At 40.2% G+C, this 17,548-nt stretch overlaps 1 protein-coding gene across 1 annotated transcript in view; it reads right to left on the minus strand.

Moving 5' to 3' along the window:
* The window catches only part of PKP2 (plakophilin 2), a gene marked incomplete at its 5' end in the record, with an annotated part of 83,816 nt that extends 66,495 nt beyond the window's left edge, over positions 1-17,321 (minus strand). Inside the window, 3 exons of the mRNA XM_082851099.1 lie at positions 3,884-4,557; positions 4,903-5,015; positions 17,108-17,321. Of these exons, the coding sequence (XP_082707225.1) occupies positions 3,884-4,557; positions 4,903-5,015; positions 17,108-17,321 (1,001 nt within the window). The remainder of the gene's footprint in view (positions 1-3,883; positions 4,558-4,902; positions 5,016-17,107) is intronic.
* Positions 17,322-17,548: the final 227 nt, after the last annotated feature.

Raw genomic sequence — 17,548 nt, forward strand, 5'->3', positions numbered from 1 at the left:
TAAAATATCACTGGTCAGAATATGAGATATTATACGAAAAAATTAAAAACGGTCCTTTTTCTTAGGTGTGCAATCCCTCAGCAACCGCATTCCTGCCAATAATAATACAGCCCTGCCCTAGGTTGGTTCCCAGATATTAGAATAGCTCTGAAGGCCAAGCAAACACCAGATGATGAATGAAGAGCTCCCTCGTGTTGTCAGATGCTTAGGAAATGCAGATCACCCTACCTCACAAAGATTTTAGGTGTGATGAAAGCACTGCTTTGAAAAGATGACTTTGGAGTGGATAAGTGTCTCTAGACACAGTTTTGAGGGCACTACAAGAGTCTTAGCTGAAGCAATAAAGTTGTGAACTGGGCTGTTAAAAATGGAAATAGAAAGAAAGATATAACTAAAAGAGACCTGAGGAATCAAAGAACTAGAGAGGTTGTTAATTAAGAGGATGTGAAGCGAAGTTTTTATGACATCTTTTCTGCTCTGTGCTGCTCTATGTCACAAAGTTGACTGGTGATCCTACCAGAGATAAAGTCTCTCACCTTTCTCTCCCTCTACTAACACATCACTCTTTTGTTGTCTGAATTCCTATAGACACTAGTACAATCTAGCACTTGATGTGTCTTATTTTCTTTTTTATGGATCCTCTATGGTGCTTACTGCAGTGTTGGGTACACTGGAGCAACCTAATATTCATTTGCTGAACCACCAGTCCTCCAGAGGTACAGAATTCATATTTTCAGTAAAACTGATCTACAGTGTTTTACTTGGTGATTTCTTAAACCTTTTTCATTAGTCTGATTTAGAACAGTTGTTCACTATCTCTCTTTACTCCAATGTTTTGATTTTCAGCTGCATTAGAAACTGACCAGCCATTCTTCTTTTAGAAACAAAGATCCATTGTTTAATACCTATGTCATTATGTAGGTTTATAGTTTTATCTAACTACTCTATAGGAACGTTCCACAAATATGAAAGAACACTTCCTTACATGTGGGACTTTCACTAGACATAAAAAAGCAGTTTCCAAATATAGGGACTGGATAGAGGTTGAAATGTGAGACACTGCAAGGCAAAGGAGAGCAGAGTGTGTGTTCTCAAGGGCAGAGCTCTCAGGGGGCAGCCCGGGGAACTGAAATGAGCCATGGGGCACACCAAAGGAGGAAGAGAATCAGATATGGATGCCACCTTGATCATTATAGGAAATATCCCTGACGCCCTTTCCTTTCCATACATAGCAAAAATTTCAAGAAGTGTTCATTTCTATGATTTCTGGTCTCTAGGATGGCAACTTTGGGAATCATCAAGAATAGAATTCTTTCCCTTTATTTTAAATTTCTTGACCCCAAGTATTCCTTCTAGTCTTTGAAATATGATCAATTATTGTAATAAAATCCACCCTATTAAAACAATAACTCGAATTTAGAAGGGGAACAGATAAGAAAACTAATAACCACAATATACTATTCTGGTAGACACACCCACACAATACAGCTATCTGGGGCTCCTAAACTAGATTGTGAGGGGAGTGGTCAGGGAAAGGGTGGTAACTGAGATAAATCCAGAATCATGAGTAGCCAGCCAAAGCTACTGGGAGGAGACAGATAGATAGACAGATAGATAGATAGACAAAGAAAAGAAGGAAGGAGGGAAGGAGGAAAGGAAGGAAGGAAAGAAGTAGGGAAGGCAGAAAGAGAGAAAGAAAATATGTGAATAAATATTTTCCATTAAGGGAAGTAAAAGAGGTTCGAGGTGGTTTGACTGTTTGGGGATGTGTTTGGGGAAGGTGATGATGACAGGTGGAGGATAGTAGAAAGAGATGAGACTAGAGTAATAAGCATAGCTGAAAACATGGGCCTTGTGTGCCATGGTAAAAAGCACAAAAATTTGGTGGAATTATGGGAAGGTTATAAATTGGAGAGAGGAATCATCATATTTGGGAAGACCATTCTAATGGTCCTAGAGAATGGTTGAGTGAGCAAGACCAGAGGCAGAGAGACCTATGCAATAGAGACAGAAAGAAGGGTAAAAATTTAAGACCCATTAAGGAGAATAAAATATGGCTTGGTGATATGTGACTATGGAGGGAAAAGATAAGAATGACTCCCAGGTTTGTAAAGATAGGACGTAAATTTAGGACTTTAGTATGAGAAGATAGTTAGAAGTAGAGGGTAGGGAAGAGCTGATAGATTTAGTTTTGAACATACTGAGTCCATGACTTTGTTAGAAATACATACAGATCTAGAGTTCAGGATGGAGGACAGAGCTGAAAATAAAACACTGGGAATCACAGGATACAAGTGCAGTACACAGGGCCTCTTTAGAAGAGCACCAAGACCAGAAGAGAAGGGTTGATGAAGATGACTTCCTTGGGCATGCAGAAAAGTCTTCTCAGAGAAGACTAAGACATGGCTAGAGAAAACCAGGAGAAGCTGGTGCCCCACAACCCAGGGAAGGGAGAATTTCACAGATAGTGGTGTCAAATGCTGCCCACAGACTGAGTAATATAAGGACTGCTTCAGATGTAGCATTAAGGCAATCATTGGTAGATCTGTGGGGAGCCTATTTCAGTGAAATGGTGGGGACTAAAGCCATACTGCAGTGAGTTGATGACAGACTGGTAAGTGACAAGGTGGTGGAAGCAGTGTGGGGACACAGAGATGCAAGAAGAGAAGAATGCCGGTTGCTGGAGAGCGTGGCACAATAGTTTTGTTATTGTTAGAATCATTTTGTTAAAACTGTGCTTGACACAAATCCTAGAATACAGTAGGCATTTAATACATCTTGAATTATCCATTTAAAAGACTTGACCAGCTTTTTCCTCCATAATTACCTCATGTATTTTTCTTCTTTATGTGTCCATATTGACAAAGATCTGCTTTCTACAAGAAATGTTGGAAGTCTCATGCTCAATTTTGCTTTATAAAAAATATTTCTTGCTTCAAGATTAGATTAGCCCTAACATCTTTTCTCACCAGTGCCTACCTAATCAATGAGTATACTGCACAATTTCACTTAAAGGGATGATTAAAGGTAACAACTTCCATTAGAAATTTTAAAAAGTCATGTATTTAATGTTTTACCATAATGATACCACATCATTATTTTGGGAGTTACTGATGTAATCATCCATCCATTTCTTAACCTTTCTCTTAGTGAGTTCCTCAGTTTAAGAAATTTGTGTTCCACCATTAAACTTGAATAAAGGTTAAAGTTCCAAAAACTAGATTAGTCAAGGTATAAAGTAAATAGGAGAGGCAAAGGAATGACTTTGAAACTTCAATTATTTTAATTATTCAGTATTGCAAAACAAAATCCCTCCAATCACTGATACCAGAATAAAAAAGTAAAATTATCAGGTATCAAAGGAAGGAAGAGACATCTAGAAATTAGCTGCCTTTGCTTAGCTCCATCTTTTTGTGGTAGTGTTATCAAAACAGCATTTGAGGTTCACTCTTAGCACCAGGAATAAACACTTTTGCCTTTTTCCTTCCTTTATTTCAAGGAATGATTGAGAATAATTGATGCATGCAATTATCCATTTCTTGGTCTACTCTGGAGTTAGCTCTCATTCAAAGCATATTTTCATATAGCCAAGGGGCAGCCATCCCTCAGCCATCCCTTTAGCCAGCATCTAATTTGGAACAGATGGATTAAAAGTCACATTTCCCCCGCGCCGAGCTGCCATACAAGCAGGTAGCTTGGCCCCTGTCCCTGAGGCAAACAGGCTAATCTGTCAATTAGGCAGCTGCCTGAGAAGTCATTGTTTTAATCACTTATCTCTGGAAGCCTTTCTCTGCAGCCCCAGGAGCACCAGCTCACACGGTAAGAGCTGTGGGAACAGAATGTGCTGGCACCGACTGTGCTGCAGATTGAGAAGGGGACTCACCCAGCCTGCGCGTCGGTGAAAGTGCTTCTCTCCGCCAGCACCTTTCCACTTCCTCCTGCTGCCACTTGGCCCACAGTCATGTGGGTCCTCCTCCCGCCTAACTCGGCCTCCCTCAGCGTGCGGGTGCTGTGGCAGGAGCTCTGATGCCAGGACGACCGCGCCGCCCGGCCCTGCGTGCCCGGCTGCACGGACGCCGGCCTGGCCTGCCCCGCGGCGGGCCCCGCAGTCACGTAGTTCTCCTTCTCCAGGAGGTTGCCCAGGCTGTGGCTGGTCCCAGGCCTGGGGTACGTGAGCACCACCGGGTGGACCTGGGCGCCGTCAAAGACGGCGTCATTCACAGACCGGTACTGGTAGCGCCTGTACGAGTCGTAGTGGCGCTGTCTGCCCACCGCCCCGGAGTGGCTGAAACCCACAATTTCTGAGCGGGCGTAGCGAGGCGGCGCGAGAAGCGTGGACCTCCTGCTCTCTTGCTGCCGCGAGGTGTGCCCGGCCTGGCTTCTCTGGCTGTACTGGTGCTCGCTGTGTGTGTACTGAGCCCGCTCAGGGCTGCTGTCCGGGGAAATCTCAAGTCTCCTCAGAGGCTGCCTCAAGAGCCTTTCTTCCACTGACTTCTGAGAGCTGTACTGCGAAGTTCCTCTCCCCCAGTGACCTTCATAAGTGGCAGCTGTACCTGTCTGCGCAAGAGAGAAATAAAGTTTAAATCTTTGCTGAAGTTTTCATCTTTGCTGAAGATTAACTATTCTAGGACTATTACACAAGGTGTTGGTTTCTCTGAATCACACGGAGAAGTCAGCTCCTTTCTGGGTAAAATCTGTCTTTAAATAAGACTTGGTTGTCTAGTTATTTGCACCAGGATTTAACAGTTTAAAGTTTCCAGTTTTCCATGGTGTCCACTTCTCATAATTCATTTAGGAAATGGTAATACTTGAGAACAGTAAACATTAAAAAATAACCTACAGAAGTTTAAAAATGTTTTCTTGGTAACCTGGTAACTAGGGTTATATTCTTTGGTATCCTACCTTTAGCATGTCATACGTTTTAGTAACAGGTGAACGGCCCCCAGCAAAATCATTTTCAACCAAGTGTAGATTGTAGACATACTCAGGAACACTGCTAGTTCGGTGAAGATTTCCTGTAATGAAGCATATATTAAAATAAGTGGGCTAATCAGTAAAGATTATATAACAATAATATATTTTAAATTTAAGTAGTTAAGGTCAGGACTTCCCTGGTGGTACAGTGGTTAAGAATTCACCTGCCAATGCAGGGGACACGGGTTCGAGCCCTGGTTCGGGAAGATCCCACATGCCACGGAGCAACTAAGCCTGCGAGCCACAACTACTGAGCCCACGTGCCACAACTACTGAAGCCCTTGCTCCTAGAGCCCATGCTCTGCAACAAAAGAAGCCACTGTAATGAGAAGCCCACGCACCGCAATTAAGAGTAGACCCCACTTGCCGCAACTAGAGAAAGCCCATGCGCAGAAACGAAGACCCAACGCAGCCAAAAATAAATGAATAAATTTATTTAAAAAAAATTAAGGTCAATGACAAGTACTAGATTTACATTAGTGTTTTTTAAGTGCTAGGTTATTAACAGGACCCTTGGATATGGCAAATGATTGCAGGTTATGACAACATTCTCCACAAGATTTTCAAACTAAAAGTTGAATTAAAATTAAAAATATTTATTAAAAAAATTTTTTTTTGAGAAAAGGGAAGAAAGGAGAGAGGAGATTTTCACAAAAATCTAAAAATGTTAATTACAGTTAACAGTTCGGTAAGTCAGAGGAATACCCAAGGCAGAAACTCTGAAGCTTCCTGAGAGGATGTAGATGAAGGCAATAAATATAATGGGTGGTGTGGTCAAAGAAAACATGGATCAGTTTGAAAAATGCCAAACCTGGGCCTGAGGCATTTAACAACATGAGAGTTAGGCAGGAGAGAGGATCAACTTGTACACCACAAACGAATTGCTGGCTAGTTCTTAGTTTGGGGTATAACAAGTCAGCCCTTTCCTGCAGACACTGCACAGGAGGCAGCCCTTCCTGCTCAGCTCTGTGGGGCCTGCAGGGACTCTCAACTGAGGCAAGTCTTAAAATGCTCCTCTTTGAGCTTAAAAAGCTCCCAGCTTTTTGTTTGTTCTTTTGCGATCTCCCACTGCCCTACAAAAAAAAAAAAAAGCCTAATCAAAATAATAAAAGATCTCTAAAACCTAGGTAATTTCTAGTTCCCTAACTTTAACCAAAATTACTCTGTCACGTAGCATTCTTTTAGAAATCAGAGGAAAAAATAAAATACTCAACTCTTGCAGGATTGAGAGACTTGTGAAAGATGTTGGGAATAAAACAACACAGGTAGACCCTTTCCAGTACAATTGGAACATAGCAACATACTTTTCCAATAAATTGTTATAGAGTCTAACTGACAATACTTTCACAAGTTATTTTGAGGTAGAGGCGGAATGAAGAGTGTTGTTGCCAGAGAGCTAAAAAGTATGAATCCATCTCAAATTATGTTTGTATATGTGTGTTACTTCCTGGAGCCAAATAATCTGGCTGGTAAACAAGTTTCAGGCCTCAAGGGCTCCTGGGGGAGGCAGGTGCAGGCTTGTAACTGTCACCCTAAAGACCAAGAGAGTTGAGTCAAGCCAGTCTTCTCCTGTTTCCAGGGGCCTGATTTCTTCTCAAGGGTTAGCAAAAGGTCAGGCAGCTCCTTAATTTTTAACTTCAATGACAGAGGATGCCTGGAACCTGGACATTGAATAAGGGAAAGGAATATTCCGTCCGACCCCAGAGCAAAAGCTGTGAGAGGCTTAAGTAGTAGCTCTCAATGCCTGCCTGAGGCTCCTGCTGAGGCTGCCCAGGCTGTCGGTAGTCCCCAACCCGGGCCCCACTATTCCTTCTCTCACCCCCACCCCCACCCCAGGCTATCAGGGAGGCAGGGCTGCAAGGGTCCTGCTGGCGTGGGAAGGGAGGCTAAATGTTTAGTTTACATTCTTTAACTCACGTTGTTGCTGAGGCTGCTAAGGCATTCTAAAGCAACTCCTTACATTTCAATACTACTTTTCTTTAAGGAGCTCAAATTATTTTATTTTTCAATACTTTGTGATGCAGAGTTAGCTATTGGCATGTCCCTTAAAAAAGAGGGAAACAAATTACTTGCTTCAAATTGTGAAGAGATTTAATATCGGGTTTGAACTCTGGGCTCATCCTTTCCACTGATCTCTACTATTTGACTGCACTGTGGCTCTTCTGAAATTGCCATTTATCAAAACCCTGGAGAGATGATTATTATCAGAGTTTTTTTTTAAATGAGAACCAAAAACAGTCATTCTCTTTCCTCTAGAACCTTTACCTGGGCAACTCCAAATATTTGCTGACATAAATCCTTAAAAGGAAGCTTCTCCTTCAGTTTTCAGATGAAAGAATTGAGACCGATTTACTGGTTCCCAAAATAACTACAAGGTAGTTGGTAACAGGGAATAAAACCAGATTAGATCTTTAAACCACAGACTCTCTTCCTGTTCAAGGAAAGTTGTGACTCCTGATAGTCAACCTGCAGGATGGCTCAATAGATGGTTTCTCTAGTTAAAACGCCAATCTTAAACAACAAATAACACAGATTAATTTGCCTAGGCAGTCGTTGAGTTTGAGATCAGTATAGTGGATTAATGAATTAGCAGCTGTGTTCTAAGATTTTAAAGAAATTTTAAACTGGGTAGAATTAAAAAATAAATATTAATCAGAATGGAAACTAACCTCTTTAAGGCAAGTCATTATTTTCTGTTCAATTGGAGAATAAAACAAATAATAATATGACAGTTAAACATATAAAATAACTCAGCCATGCCCTTCTCCAAAAACAGAAATAAGAAAGCAACAAAAACATATTATACATACAGGCACATACTGCTTTAAATAATTCCAACATAAAAATCCATATTTTCTAACATGGAAAATTAGAGCATGACTATATTTCAAAGGGCTTGCTTACATCACAGAAGTATGTAGGTATCTTCCCTAAGCTGAAGAAATCTGTGGACTTGGTCTGGAGCCTCCAACTCTACTCCTTTCCGTGTGTCTGGACAAATCACCTAGATTTATTTCCCATAATTCCACCTACTAACAGAGTTGCTGAGAGAGAGGTTTACCTGAGAAAGCATACATTCAAATACTTTTAAAATTGTAAAGCAACATGCAAAAATGAGACACGGTTTTAAAAAAGAATTTGGGTCACAAAATCTGTTTTCCACACATTTTCATGAATTAATCTGTTGTAGAAAGAGGGATAAACTAGTTTGCATGCTTTAATTTACACAGTGTTGTATCTAAGAGTTTTGATTCGGGTACTGAATTTGGCTTTTTCTGGTTATTTTTGATTGACCCAGCCACTGAGGATGATCATTTTGTGGTTTTAACTGGTCATTCATTTCACTTACACACTGCATAATGTGCTTTTGCTGTCTCCTAAAGAAGGCAATGATTTTTAGGGACTATTTCAAATTATTAATAATACTGACTCAGGCAACATTACCCAAACCTTGTCTTCTAAGAACACTGTGGACATCTATGGAGCCCACTTTAAGGGAAATGAAGGACGCAGTTACAGAACTCCATCCTCCTCAAATAACAAGCAATTCAGGTCAAAGCAATTGTGGGGGCAGGGTGGAAGGGTGAGAACGAGGGGGGTTGGTTTCGATGGAAGGATTCCAAATTGCTCAGAAGACTGCAGAGGTGCAGACCTCACGGGAAATGTAATTTTCTCTCTTTCCAATTCTGAATGTTAATCTGAATGATGTGACCCCTAAGCAGCTGTTCGTGGGAAAATATCTTGATTTCTGGTCATCTATGCAAGTGTTGTCCAAAATAATGAAATATTGTTAGGGTTAAAAATAGAAAATTAATTTCCATAATCAGTTCTTTGTAGCTTTTGTGACCAGCTTTATTACCCAATTGGTTAAATTTAATATAGTTATGAAATCAAATTGACAAGCCTCTATTGTGACTCCATTACTGGTATCTGGGCATGTTTAAAAATACAGCTTCCCTTATGGTAAGTAGATGATAGAGAGTTGCTAAACAAACAAACAAGACCTTTAAATAACCTGCTTATATTAGAGAGAAGAGAGTAGCATTCACATTCAGAGAAGCATCTTTTCTTTCAAGCATCTAGCACCCTCTGAGCATAGGTGAAAAACTGATTTGGTTCACACTGAGCTTTAAAAGGAGAATGTGTAGAGATGGAGGTATAAGAAATTCCCGTGAAAACAGGTATGCATAGAAATCAGTATGTGTTCACTACCAGTACTGATTTAAATGCTACAATTTATTGTGCTCACAATCACAAGCAGTTGCCTTCACTGTGTGGATTCACAATGGTCTTTTTGATGGAAAGAGATTAGATTCTGGAAGTCTGAAAGCTCTAAAAGCTATCACTTTCTTGTATTTGGTCTTTTCACAGCAACCTCTGGGTAGCAACAGTTCTCTTTCTCCATATACCTTAAAAAGATTTAACTACGTGACCTCTTGAAACTTATCAGAAGGAATTTGTATAGCAATTCATATTTAAATGGATCCTTAAAATAATTTACTAACAAAAGTAGGTACTTAAAAGAAAACACAAAATATGTAAGGACCCATCAAGAACCATACAACAGGACTCCTGAGCTGGTGAAGGATTTTCCTTTGCCTGTGTGGGCATATAACATAGAATTCATTTTCCTGGACTTAACATTAAAAAAAAATATTTCTTTTATCTTCTTCTGTTTTTACTTTCTAAGAAAAATGATCAGATATTCACACAAGCCGCAATTCTACAACCTTGTGTGCAACTCAGGTAAGCACTTGCTCAGGCTGGAAGAGGAGCGGAATTTGTTGGCTTAAAAAACTATAGTGAAAAATTGTTTTAAAGCAGACCAAAGCCTAATAATGTTTTGCATTATTGAAAAATTAACAAAAAATGTGCAGGGCTGTAACTTACCAGTTAAGAAAGCTCACATAATCAACCATGAGGAACAACTCAGTGTACTGAGTGTACAGTTGGAAAGTACTGGCTATGAGTTCTTACAAAGTGGAATATGCCAGGAGTCAGTGTTGGTAGTACAGTGCTGAGCAGAGCTGGCTTCAAACAAAGTTGAATATGCCAGGGACAGACCAACAATCCTAGCAAAAGGTCCACACACTCCATGTGCCACTGTGTCACTAAGTCAATGGCTATCACCCACTAATAATATACTAACTAGCCACCAGAAGGCCTTATTTTTCAGGAGCCTCTTATGCAGTTTATGACATCAGTTTATGACATTTTGGGGGTAATCCTCAAATTACTGCTCTAGATAACCACAAAACACATATTTAAAAGGCCCTTAAAAAAAAAAAGGCCCTTTTATACTGCAGGTGTCTATATCATGTATTTTGTTTGAGTAGCCAGAATATGTGATCATAAAATTTGTGATTATAAACTGGTAACTTAGCACACTAGTAAAGCACTAAGTTGGTACACCCTGGAGGTTTCTAAATCTATATGAATTCCTATAATTTATCACCTTACTTTGGCATTCTTGCCAATTCATTTTCTGAGATACCTCATAATGATCACTTGTAAAACTTTAGAGCCACAATGACAAATAGCACATTATACTCACAGTGATGCAACTAATAGTCAAAAAAGATGAATTTAAAGAACTTTTTCTTTAAAAAACTTGCTATAGGTTTTTGTAATGACTCAAGACATGATATTTCCACTGCCCCTCACTTGACAGTACTAACCTCTTCTCTCCCAACTGATACATAACTGCTGTCCCTTCTTTAAATCCACCAAATCTGCCAAATGTATTTTCAGAAAACCCCTGCATTTTTTCATGTTTTTCCCCTACTGAAACATCTTGTGCGCATCACAGTGATCAAATCTTTAACTTGGATCAGGATGGATGAGGGACGGCTGCCTATACAGGGGCACAACTGAACTGAGTTTTGAGTGGCGTTTAAGAGTTAACCCAGCCAAAAGAAGGGAGAGAGGAGTGAGGGCAGTTGGGGGTAGGGATAGGAATCGAGCAAGATAAATCGCTGGTGTTTGGTTGGGTGTGGGAGTAGTGGTGATAGGACCACGTTTGAGAAGATGCAGGCATGGAGAACTTGGAATGCCATGCTGAATAAGAATTTCACTCCTATAGAGAACAGCAAGAGACCGAAGTAATTTAAATCAGGAAATGATGTGCTGAGATTTTAGAAAGTTTACTACCTAGGTGAGGAATGAATTGGAGTGAGGCCAGATTTACCTTCTTGATATAAAGAATCACATATTTTACTACCATTTCTGGCACAGTCCTTCATCAGCACCTCACAAGTTAATGGTTGATTAGTCAATATTTTCTTGTACATTAAAAATATCCTAGTTATACACATTCAGTTTGCACTTAATCCTTCAGGCCTACATCTATCCTGTGGATTACCACAGTGGAGCCAAAATGTGAAGATGATAGTTGCATGTATGCTTTTGTCTTGGAGTGGATGGAAGGTGCTCAAATATTTCCTACTGTTTCTCTGTCATTCTGGGAATATAGAGAGAAAAAAAATTTTCCCCCAAATGCAGGCAGACGCTAAGTGATTAGAAAAGATGACTATGTTCGTTGTGGCAAGGTTGATTCTACATCTGCATAATATATATTTACTGTCATTCTCTTATCTGTATGGCTTGTGTTTTATCTGCAATATTTTGGTATTCTATAAGTTCCTATGATCTGTCAAGAAAAGTTTCCATTTATTTTCCTCCTTCAAAGAAAAAGGTAATCAAGATACAATAATTCGGATGTGATCCTTCTCACCCGTATCCTGTGAACATATTAGTGAGATTTAAGATAAAGTGGGAATAATTTATTAAGCTTCTAATGAGCAGTATTTTCTTCTGGATATCAAGGAATTGCAGAACTTTGATTATGATGCTTTGGCCAATTAATATTGTTAAGCCTAAAGCTGATTACTCCAAGAAAACAAATATGTGAATTCTTTTAATGGTAATGGTGAGCTGTGTTTTCAAATGCTCAAGATTCTTTTTTCTAAATATGCCTTTTCATTTAAGTCTACATATTGATTGGGCTCCCCAGCTCATCTTTAAGCACTTAAGAATAGAGCAACTGTTTTTACGTCCTATATCCAATCACCATTAATGGCATAACACAAAATATACACAATAGATTTTTCAATCATTCTATTATAAGAAGACCTGAAATTCTGCTTATTGTTCTTATATTAATAAGTCAGGGGAGTGAGATGGCTCACTCTAGCACAAAGATTAAGTTTTCTACTAATTGTGTCTATTCCCACTTGCAACACTCCTTTTACTGTTTACTTCCCTAGAAGGAGTATGGTATTTATGTCTTCATACATTTGTGTACTGGCACAAAATAGTTGGAGTCCAACATTTATCTCAGAATTGTATAACTTAAAATTCTTGAATGTCATCTGAGATAGTATCAAATGATCTTATTACAGACAATATTAATCAAGTCTGATATATAAATTCCAGAGGTTTTAGCAGCATATTTGTTATACATTATTATCATAGATAGGTTGTCAATAATATGCTTGCTCTCAGAAAAGAAAAAAATTAAGCTTTTAATAATTTCTATTGATCAGACCAGAAATTCAATGAGTGTAAAATTAATGTTGACTATTTGAAGATAAAATAAAGTAAATATGTATGACCTTATTTTAACACATAGGGGAAAAATTTAAAGCTGATATCCAAAACAATTAGGAGAATAAGCCAATGTGAACAACAAATACCTAGAATATCTAATTCAAGTAAGCTGTTCCCATGACTGGAACTTACTAACACAGGGCATAAATAACATTAATGCAGTCTTTTAAAAAGCCTAAGTGAACAGCTGTTTTCTCTTAAGGAAATTTCTTGCACCTTATCTGGGACACATAGAGCAATGTACTTTTATAATCAAACACTGTTAATACTTCCATTGATTCTGAAGCACCCCTACTCACGCCTTCACTCAAGACCTTATCCATAAAAGATGTGTTTTCAAAAAAAAAAAAAAGATGTGTTTTCACCATTTCTAGGGGAGGGGAGTTAATTTTTTTGTAATCACCATGTTGTTAACATTCTATTTCCTTTGACTTATTATAATCAGAAGAATTTCTAAAAAAAAAAAAAGGCACTTTTTTTTTTAAGTCATTGCAATTGATCTGCTAGACACTGGCAGACAAGGAAGTACATTAAATCATGTAGCACTACTGACATTTTACAATCACAGCAGCATGGCCATGTCCCTGCCACCCCACCATCTAACTTTTTTTCCTTCTCTCTTGATTTCTCCTGCTTTCTAAATGACCAGTCGCCTCGCTTCCAGAATTGCTTCATTCCTGGCATTCCTTTTTTTGGCAACAAATAATTCATACAGGATTTAAACAATGTCTAACTCCCCCCCACCCCACCCCGGGCCTCTGCCCCACAAATAATACCTATTAATTGCCTTTTTTGCTACCTTAGCCAATTTTCAGTCTTTTCTCCAAAATTCTTTCTGATTACAGATATTCAAAATATCTTGGCCAGGAAAACCATTTAAGTAAACAGCATGCCTTTGGCTGATTTCCAGAGAAGCTGCAAATTTTATTAGGATATTGTTCATTGTGTTTTATACGTATCGTATACATACAATAATTTAAAGCATGACTTTCTTCCTTACCCAGGCACCCAAGGGGGAACTGTTGTAATAAGTAAAGTAGTAGTACTTTCAAAGTAAATGTAATAAATAGAATATGGACACTAAAAATTCTTCCCTTTGCTAATACTGTACTTGCAATTCTTAAATGTCTTCTATGTGACTTTTATAAAAGAATTTTTTAAATTTCCTACAATACAGACTCATCTCACAGTGCTGCTATACACCTCTGTTCCACACACCACCACCCCCCCGCCCCCCACTCCCCCGTCCCCAAGAGTTACAGCCAATTTTAAAATGTTCAACACAATCTAAAATAACAAAAGTTAGAGTAATTTACAATGAAAACCATTCACTTATATAAAGGCATTAGAGAGAAGTTGACAGCTTAAAGACCCTTGCAGGGTATTTATCAACAAATCAGTCACATTTATCTCATCCCTGTTTTCAGCATATTATCTGCTGCCTCAATCTTACAGGTATGTCAACAATTCAGAATTCTCCAGGTCCCTGGAGCTAACAGCAGTTAACACCAGGGTCATTTCTTCCCGGAATTTATGTTGATACAGGATTCTTTCCAGGCCAGCACTGTTTCAACAACTGCCTGTCTGTTTCAACTTTAGAGACAGGATAGTAATACGGAAATAATAAAAACAATACTCACAACCATTAGGAGCCCCCAAACCTTTTCAAAGAACTTTAATTAAACAACATACACAAATCACCCCTGGTAATTGTTCCATGGTGTGTTAACGCTAAATTCCTTTGAAGCTGATTTCCCCTTTGAGTCTCAGAAAGCTGAGGTTTAAAGTAAATAGGTGTTGTTTGTTGCCTTATCTCTCTGCCTGGCTTGCACTTCTGTGTAGGCTGAGTGTATTTCAGCTTGTTGGGAAGCTCCTGTTGCAATAAAAATATTTCAAACACTTTGTTTCTTAGTTGGACTCAAGCAGTTGCCCTAAGCATTGGAGCAGAAGCATCATGACAGTGCCCTTTGTTCTATCTACGATATCAATTCTGTGAACTGTGTAATATTCCTGCTGTTCCCTCCTAGAATGCTCTTCCTCCAAACCCTTCCCTCTGTCCAATCCTACTGAATTTTTGAGACCTAAAATCCCAATTCCTCCAAGAAGCTTTTCAAAATTCCCTTCAGCTAGTAGTCTAACTCATTCTTCTAAACTCTATAATTCGTTGGCTCTTCTTCCTTTGGGTAGCTTACCATTTTTTATTTGATAACGAATTTTTTTAGAGAGAGCATTTTCCTTCTACAGACTTTGAACTCCTTGCTTTAAAGCAAGGAGAGTGTATGTTTAATTCAGCACCTGCATCGTGCCCTGCGTGAAGAACAGACTCACCTGATAGTTCCTGAATTCACCAAACAACATGAATGTGCCATTGTCAAGAGAACAAATCATGTGTGGGTTTGGGACTAAGCGTCCAATAAATATTGAGAGACTGACACATTCTTCATATGTGAAATGGATCTGCATATCTATCTCATATAATTGTTTTAAGGATATAATAAAATGCAAACATATTCTTGAACAGGGTCAGGCACATAGCAGATGCTCGGCAATGCTCCCTTTCCTTCTGTTCATTCCCTGCATTTATTGAATAGTTGATGTCTGGTTGCTCTTCCTAGCCAGCCATTCTCAGAGGGTAAGAAAGGATATTTCAGGTGCATCCCTTGTGTTCCCCTATGCAGAAGCAGCTAATTTGGTTTCAGTTTGGCACTGGACCTGCACAGACTAAAGGGGTGCAATGACTCCACTGGTCAAAAATTGACCTCAGTTGTCCTAGGGTCTTTAGTCAGACTCCTAAATGTAAATATACGTTCTTTTTTCCATGTGCTGTGGCAGTTCTATGTCACTGAGACCTCCCCACTCTCTCAGAACTATCTCAGTTTTATTTAAAGGAAAATGGGATGGGGGCTTAGAGAGGCTTAAGGTTTAATTAAAATCCCACTTTCTATTAATTACCAAAAAGCTTAACAATATAGCTGATGAGTAGTTTAAAAATTCAGGCTTGGGAGTTTAAGTACTACCAGTTTTGCTACTTATTACCTGTGGGAAATTGAGTGTTACTTAACTGCTTCGTTTCCTCATCTGTAAAATGGGGATTAAAGCACCCTACCTCACAAGTTTTTTTTTTCTGGAAACATAAGTAACATAATGAATGCAAACCACAGAGTTCAATTCTTGGCACATAGTAGGTACACAATTACATCAACTGTAATTATTAAACATCTCTTTACCTTTCAAGTATGTAAATATTGATTGCCTGATCCTTTAAAATTCTTTTACATAAATGTAAAACAATACAGCTTCGCAGGGTCTGCTGTTTTAAATCTCTGATCTGATCTGCAAGCATTTTTCTTTTTCCTAATGGGTTCTACATTTGCCATTTCTCAAGTTAACTTCCTAGAGAAACAGTTCAACATTGCAGGAAACAACTGATAACCCAACTTAACTGTTTAATTTCTTTCCTCTCGTTTCCATAATAAGCCTAGAATACTTTTATAATGAAAAAATAAATTAAACAACTAGTAAAAGAATTACTGAGTGGCTCTGATCATCTGACTTTTAGCAGGAGAGAAATGATATTTCACGTTCTCTAATTTTCACAACTGGTTTGCCATCTTCTTCCCCTTCCACCTCCTTTGACTATCAGTTACTAATATAGTGTTCTTTGTGTGTGTGTGTGTGTGTGTGTGTGTTGTTTTAACTCTGTTCACCTCCAAGTTTAATTTTTCGTAGGTACCAGCGCTGTGCTCACGAGTGCGTTGGCGGGGCGCAGCAAGGCCGGCGGGGCTGCTGCCGGCGGGGCCAAAGTCCCCTTCTTTCTCCTCCTCGTCACCCGTGGGGTGGGGTGATTGTTCCCCAGCCCAAACTCTCCTACCCAATCTTTTCACTTCCTAGATCAACCACTCGCTCAGTACACTGGGTGGAGTGCTCCGAAGTACCTGGGCGAAGCACCACAATCGCAATTTACAGGTTGTAGGAGCGCCAGTGTTTTCAGGTTTTCTTTTTAAAAATATTTATGGAGGTCATAGATCCTTTAAAAATTTTTAGTAAAACCTAGGGGCGCTTTCTCCCAGAAAAATGATCATACCAAATTTCTGCAGAGAATTTCAAAGTATTTACAGACTGCCGGAGCCTCCAGATGAAGTCCCCTGGGGTGGGGGTGGGGGCGGGGGGGCCTAGGGGAATAGGTTAAGAAAGGGAATCTTGGACTGAATTCTTTTCATATATATATATATATATATATATATATATATATATATAAACACTTAATATACGTAGATACATATACGACACATCTGAGTAAGAGTTTGTTTTTAAAAACAGTGCTTTCCCAAAGTAAGCTGGTCTGAGTCTGGAGGCGCGACAGATCGTACAAAGGGCCGACGACCCACAGGTGGGCAGAACACCAGGTTCCGCACCCTCAGGAAGAAGCGAGTCGAAGCAACTGGGCGCTGAGGGTGAGGGAGGGGGAGGGAAGGGATAAGGAGCAGGGTGGGGGCGGTACAGGGCACAGCGGGGCTCCACTCACCGTTGCCCACGAAACTGCGGCCCTTCCGGGCCAGGGTCTGCTGCACCTGCTCCTGGATCCGCAGGCTCTTGACCGCCTGGCCGCTGCTCCCCACCAGCTTCAGCTTGGCCTCGGAGGGCAAGGCCAGGCTGGAGCTGTCCAGCTGCCCCAGGATCTGCTGGCCCAGGACTGTACGGATGTAGCCGCACTCAGCCGAGGAGCCTAGAGCTGCCATGGGGCCGGAGCTGGCGACCAAGCCACGCGCCTGCCGCGAGACCTGCGGGCGAAGCTGCGGCGGAGCCCGGGGCACTGGTACGAGCCCCGCCCCGCCACGCCGGCCCCGCCTCCGGCCCCGCCTTCGCGCCGGTGAGAGGCCAGAGCTGCGGCGAGCGAGGCCTCGGGAATCCTGGCGCTGGGCCTTTGCCCGGGAGAGGGGGCGCGGCTCCAGCGCGGCAAGCGCAA

This window comes from Leucopleurus acutus (genome assembly GCF_964270905.1).
Source record: "Leucopleurus acutus genome assembly, chromosome: 11".
NCBI classification, from domain to species: Eukaryota; Metazoa; Chordata; class Mammalia; order Artiodactyla; family Delphinidae; genus Leucopleurus; species Leucopleurus acutus.